Raw genomic sequence first — 5,979 nt, forward strand, 5'->3', positions numbered from 1 at the left:
CAGCGGCTTAACCCACTGAGCCACCCAGGCGCCCCCGTGTCTTTATTTTTTTAAAAGGTTTTATTTATTTATTTGACAGACAGCGATCACAAGTAGGCAGAGAGGCAGGCAGAGAGAGAGGGGAAAGCAGGCTCACTGCTGAGCAGAGGCCTGATGCGGGACTTGATCCCAGGACCCCGGGATCTTGACCTCAGCTGAAGGCAGAGGCTTTAACCCACTGAGCCACCCAGGTGCCCCCAGTGACCGTGTCTTTAGACTACAGGGCTGTTGCCGTGGCCTGTGGCCTGGCACCCGTGTTCCACAGCTGGTGAGAGGGTTTGGAGATCATTCTGGCTGACTGGTCAGGTTCTAGATCTTCTGAGCCCCTAGGATTAGGGAGCATGATGAGTCCTGGGGGTGAGCATGGGAGAAGAGGCGTTCTAGCACATTCCCAGGATTCTCCCGGCTGTAGGGGTACCAAGGCAAGGGAGTGGGGAAGGATGGCAGAGCCACAGCCTGTCCTTCGTATCCCCAGCCACCCCCCATCCTGCCCGCAGACTCAGATATACAGACGCAAAGGAAAACTGGAGGACAGCCCCCTTGGCACTCCTAAGCCCACAAGAGCACACCTAAAAAGAAAAGGTAAACCACTCACCAGCGTTCCTATACTGTGCTCTGGATTATGTAGGGTTCTAAGTGCTGGGTGGAGAAGGAGGAACCCTAACGCTTGAAGCCTTGACGCACAGCTCGTGCCTCCTGGAGCACGCATGCCACTGTGTGACCACACTTGCCCACGCGCCACACATGGAAACCTCATGACGGTCCCAGTCTCTGTGAATACAGAGGCTGCAGAAAGCTGCTTTACTCTAGACCACTTGTGGGCTTGGGCTGACATTCAAGAAGAATCCATTCAAACTCCCGTCCTGGCCTCCAGAGTTGAGCTGGCCACTCTCCCTCCTATGGGGGGGAGTCTTGGGCACCTGGCTCTGCACAGGGAGGCCAGGTGGTGCTGCCCAGAGGGGCCGCCCCCTAGGGAATTTGTTAGCCTTCAAGATGGCAAGAACAAAGCCAGCGCCCTACTCTCCCCAAGTAAGTTGGCGTCTTAAGGAAGCTCTGTTCGCCTCGCCCCAGATCCTTTCCAAGGTGTTCAGTGAGACAGCAACCAATTTGTAAGGGCGCCCGCTCCTCCTTCTCTGGTCAGAAGTTGCCTTTTAATTCTCTGGGAAGCAGCTGCCTTCCGCTACCAGTCTCCTTGGGCTCCCCATTCGACGGGCATCGCCTTCTCGCTAAGCCCTGTCAAGAGTGGTCCAGAGCAAAACCACCAAGCCTTCTTGAGTTTCAGAACAGGTTCCCTTCCAAACATACCTTTCCCTTGCAGACGAGGACAATGTCATCTCTTTGGGATTTCAGTTCATGGTTAGGGGTTCCATCCTTTGTTCCTAAGAAGAGAGTAACTTAAAATAAATAACCCCAATAATATCAGCAGTAGGAGTAGTGAATGCTAACCTGATTGAAACGTACCCAGTAGCCTGCTCCTTTTAAAAGGATCTCAGTCTCTCTTCTCAGCTGAGCCCTTCGTTAGCAGATGAAGAAACTGAGGCTTAACCCCAGAGTAACCTGCCAGGGTGACCCGCTTGTAAGGGGCAGCCCAGAGTTAGGACCGGGTTAGGCTGCTCCAGAGCCACACTTGGAACCCGTGCTCTGCTCCAGCCTGGCATGTATTGCCGCCCACGAGGGGGAAGGCCCCAGTGATAACACCCCCAGGATAGCATCCCACTGTCAGGCCACACGGGGTCAGGACTCAATTTCAGGCCCGCCTCTCGGGGAAACTGCGCACAGTGGGACAGAAGGAGGGCTTGGCCCTCGGTCATCTAAAAGCTTTATCGAATACAAAGATGGAACAAATGCAAGACAAGAAGGTTTATACATGTCCTGTATGTGATACATTTCCCCTTTGCCCACGGATCCTGGAATCTAGGAAATGTCAGATCTCTTTATAGTCCAAATTATTTCCCTAATTCGAGTTCCTGGAATCAAAGGGTGAGACTGAGACTTGCTGGAGATTATTATTTTAATCCAGGATTATAATGGCTGTAGAAAGAGTCTACTCTGTCCTGTTGACCTCCCTCCTTGGCTAGGAGAGGCGAGGTAGCTGTCCTGGTGATCTCCACCTGTCTGGCCATTAGGGGAGCTGAGGTCAAAGCTAAGTATGTCTCTCCACCAGGAAACTGGCTTAGAGGGAGAGACCAGACGGGGGGCCCAGGCCACCCTTGTCCTTGCAATCAGCTTGGGACACTGGTGGTTGGAGGGACAGAGGGAACGGCCAGAGTACTCCTGTGGTACTCTAGCTGTCCCCAACAATTAGTTCCTTTAAAAGAAAAAAAGAAAGAAAGAAAGAAAGATGATTTTATTTATTTATTTGAGAGAGAGAGAGAACATGGGCAGAGTGGGGGACGGTCATGCAGAGGGAGAGGGGGAAGCAGGCTCCTCACTGAGCAGGGAACCTGTCACAGGGCTCAACCCCATCATGATCTGAGCCAAAGGCAAATGCTTCACTGACTGAGCCACGCAGGCACCCCCAAAATTAGTTCCTTGTAGGTGTTGTTGCTCCTTGGTAACTAAAGCTCTGTGATGGGAACCCCCCAGGGAGAGGACCTTAAAATCCCCCACCCCAGCCCGTGGGGTCCACCAGACCACCTGGCCAAGACCTGGGCTCCCAGGGTAGCAGCGCGAGTCTCTGCAGCTGTCCAGCTCGCACTGTCTGCAGACGGCGGGGACTAAGGCCCAGGGAGGAACAGCGCTCAGCCTTGTTATCCCTGTGCCCTACCCGCTGAGCTGATGAGTCCCAGACGGCCAAAGCTTTCGGGAGAGGAGCAACATGGTCTGTTCTGAGATGAAATTGCCATGCACGGACCGCCCCAGCCCTTCCAGGAAATTTCCACAAATGTGGGAGCTGAGATGGCGGGGTATAGGCCGTGACGGGAAGGGGTTGGCTCTAGGGCCGCATGCCCTGGGCAGAGGCCAGGGCCAGACTAGACAGGAAAGCCTCGCTCGGATGGAAGAGTCTGGACCTGTCAGGCTGGCAGGGCCGGCACCCCTGGGGCAGACGGGCAAGAGGCAGCAATGATTCCGGGGGGGGCAGTTGGGCTGGGAGAGGCTCAACGTCCCCCGGCACTGCAGCCGTTGCCCCCCCCCCCCGCCCCGTGACAAGGAGCCCTTTCCCCCTCCGTGGGGCTGGCCAGGGCCAGGAGTGCCTGCCCTGCTGACCTTGACTGCCATCTGTGAAGGGGGCTGCCACTCCCCACTCTGCTCAGCTTGTCACTGCACGGATGCCTTCAGGAGCCTAAAAAGCCTTACTTTTCCAATCAGTGGAGAAAGCAGCTTTGTTTGCCAGGAACCAAAGCAGGGCAGCTGATGGGAAAAAGAAAAAAAAAAAAAAGAATTAACAGCTCCAAGTAGAGGGAGCAGAAAGGAAGCAACAAAACTGGAAAATGGCTTAAAAACCTGGGGGCAAGGCCGGTCCTGGCAGCATCTGGCCAGCTGCCTGGGGGCCCTCCTGCCTGCCCACCAGGTCTTGTGACAAATGCCCTGCGACAGCCGGGGAAGCACAGCTGTCACCGGAAGGCTCGGGGCGTGTGGGCGGGCAGCCAGCGGCCCGCGGCTGCAGGGGCGTCTCTCGGGCTGGTAACCTCATTATCTCTGCTGTCGGAGCAGGAGCCCCAGGGAGCACAGCTGCTCTCAGCAGCACATCGGAGGGGCCGCCTGCCTGGGAAGCCGTGCAGAGCAAGGTCTCCCCTGCCAAAGGAGGCTTCACGGGGCCGCAGGCCTGGAGATGCACTTTCACGTCCCTCCAGTAAACCCGCCTCGTTCCAAAACTGTGCCTGGGCCTTGCCAGGGTTCGTATGCACAGATGGTGCCTTTATTCTAGCAGTTCTTTTTTTTTTTTTTCCCCCTTGGGCCCCAAAGCAAGGTTAGGTGCAAAGCATGAGCAACAAAGAAAGAGACAAAAGCAAGCAAGAAGAGAAAAGAATAGGCAAGAAAAGAGAAAAAGAAAGAACCACAGACTGCCCGAGCTTGTCCAAGGATGTCCCAAGGAGGCCCCAGAGTTATGCCATTTCCCACTCACATCTGTCATCTGTCATCCAGGAAACTGCTTGCTTGCCTTCCCCCCGTCAGGCCCCTTTCTTGGGGTCACCCATGCGGTGGGCGAGACACAGGATTTGGGGGGCTTTCATCTGAGATCTAAGCCTGGCTGAGCCTCTACCTGCTTGGGCTCTCTTTTAGTGGACCCTCCCCGGTGAGGACAGCCCAGCAGCTGTGACAGTGCGGACAGGGGCAGCCGCGGGGGATGCTGAAGTCACATCAAAGAATGTGACTCCAGCCACAAGGCCTCTCAGGCTGCCCTGGGGACCCAGGGACGGGAGGAAGGAGACGACAGAGGGTGTGGGAAGGAGACTGGAGGCAGGGGGGCTGGCGATCGTCTGCTTTGCTCTCCACTGATGTTCGGCCTTGAGCTGTGTGCCAAATGTTCGTGTCTGCTGCAGAACGTCCTCATCTGTCAAGCAGCGAGCACACCTGCCCTGGGCCAGCCTGGCTGGGGAGAGGGAGCTCGGCGGAGAGAAATGGCTTGTCAGTGGGAGGTTGTGGGGCTGCCTTATTCTGTACCCTGGTGTGGGCTGTAAGTCACTGTTGGCCAGACAGCTTTGAAAGAGGGCCACCGCTCTGGACTGTGGCTCTGGACCGGCCCGGGAGGCCACACATCTGGCAGGTGGGGAGGGCTGGCAGAGGACCTTTATTACGAAATTCGAGCCATTGGCTGACTTGGTGTGGGTCTAGCTTAACTTCTCTCAGCCCTGAGCTGATGCCTGATGGGTTTGGATGGGGACTGAGGCAAGCAAGCACCAAGATTTACAGAAATGTCATTCTCCGCAAGGAGCAGAATGCGACGGGCTGAGGCCTGACTCCTCGTGTCTGCGGTGGGGGCTTGCATGGGTACGTGTGGGTGCAAAGAGAGGCAGAAGGAGAGAGGGAGGTGATGTGTGTAAAGACCATCTGGCTGGGCACGGGCCCAGTCCGACAATGCCAGGCCCTTCCCCCGCCCTCCCGGATAACTCCCATTGCCTGCCCAGGGAAGGAACAATAGAATAATCTGGAGATTTCCCTGCCCTTCTTAGATCCTCCTGGGATCTCTGCATCTGGTCGCTGAGCAGATGTCCAAGGCGGGCCAGCTCCCCGGCCATGTCCAGAGCCATCGCCCAGACCCTAGGCCCAGGACCCCAGGCCCAGGACCCCAGGCCCCAGGCCGGCACCCTCTGTGCAGGAGCTGGACAAGGAAGGCTGCACATGCAGGGCATTTTCTGGCACAGCCAAGCTCAATGCTGTGAAAGCCCTTCTAATCCGTGTTATTTTCTTCTAATCCCTCCCCCGCCTGCTCTGGCCCGTGTGTCACCCTGCAGGACCTTTGGTCCCAAGCCGGAGTCTGTGCTGAGCCCCAGGCATGAGGAAGCCAAGCATCTGCTGCAGCGAGCCCGCATGAAGGCCCGGACGCGGCCCCTCCGTGCCAGCCATGAGATGGTGCCCGCCGTTGCCCAGGGTGGCCGGTGAGTGGGGCCCCGGCCAGGCTGGCCGAGGAGGGCTGTGGCAGGGAGGAGAGGTAGGATCTGGCCGAAAGGCCGCTGCTCCCTCCTCCCTCTGCCTGCGTGCGTGGGTCCCCTGTCAGGGCCTTGATCTGAATCATTTAGTCTCTCAGCACACCTTGACTGGGTGTCGAGGGAGGTGGAGGGAGTGGCTTGAAGGCCAGAGAGCTCCGTGGAAGCGCGTCGTGGAAGTCAAGTTGAACAGTGTGGAGGAAATCTCCAGGATCTGACGTAGGTAGAGAGCATGACCACACGTGCATCTTGGTAAAGCTATTCTGGCTCCGATCCAGGGGCCCCGGGGCTATTCTGGCTCCGATCCAGGGGCCCCGGGGCTATTCTGGCTCCGATCCAGGGGCCCCGGGGC

General features: G+C 57.1%; 1 protein-coding gene across 6 annotated transcripts in view; it reads left to right on the forward strand.

The window, feature by feature from the left end:
* The window catches only part of KIAA1614 (KIAA1614 ortholog), a 38,816-nt gene that overhangs the window by 10,495 nt on the left and 22,342 nt on the right, over positions 1 to 5,979 (forward strand). For all 6 annotated transcript variants that reach the window (XR_009406573.1, XM_059412711.1, XM_059412709.1 and 3 more), the window contains exon 4: positions 5,436 to 5,579. Coding sequence is in view for 5 of the 6 variants with exons in the window: in XM_059412711.1 (XP_059268694.1) it covers positions 5,436 to 5,579 (144 nt within the window). In the remaining variant the exon portion in view is untranslated. The remainder of the gene's footprint in view (positions 1 to 5,435; positions 5,580 to 5,979) is intronic.

The sequence above is a fragment of the Mustela nigripes genome, chromosome 10 (genome assembly GCF_022355385.1).
Source record: "Mustela nigripes isolate SB6536 chromosome 10, MUSNIG.SB6536, whole genome shotgun sequence".
In the NCBI taxonomy this organism is placed as follows: Eukaryota; Metazoa; Chordata; class Mammalia; order Carnivora; family Mustelidae; genus Mustela; species Mustela nigripes.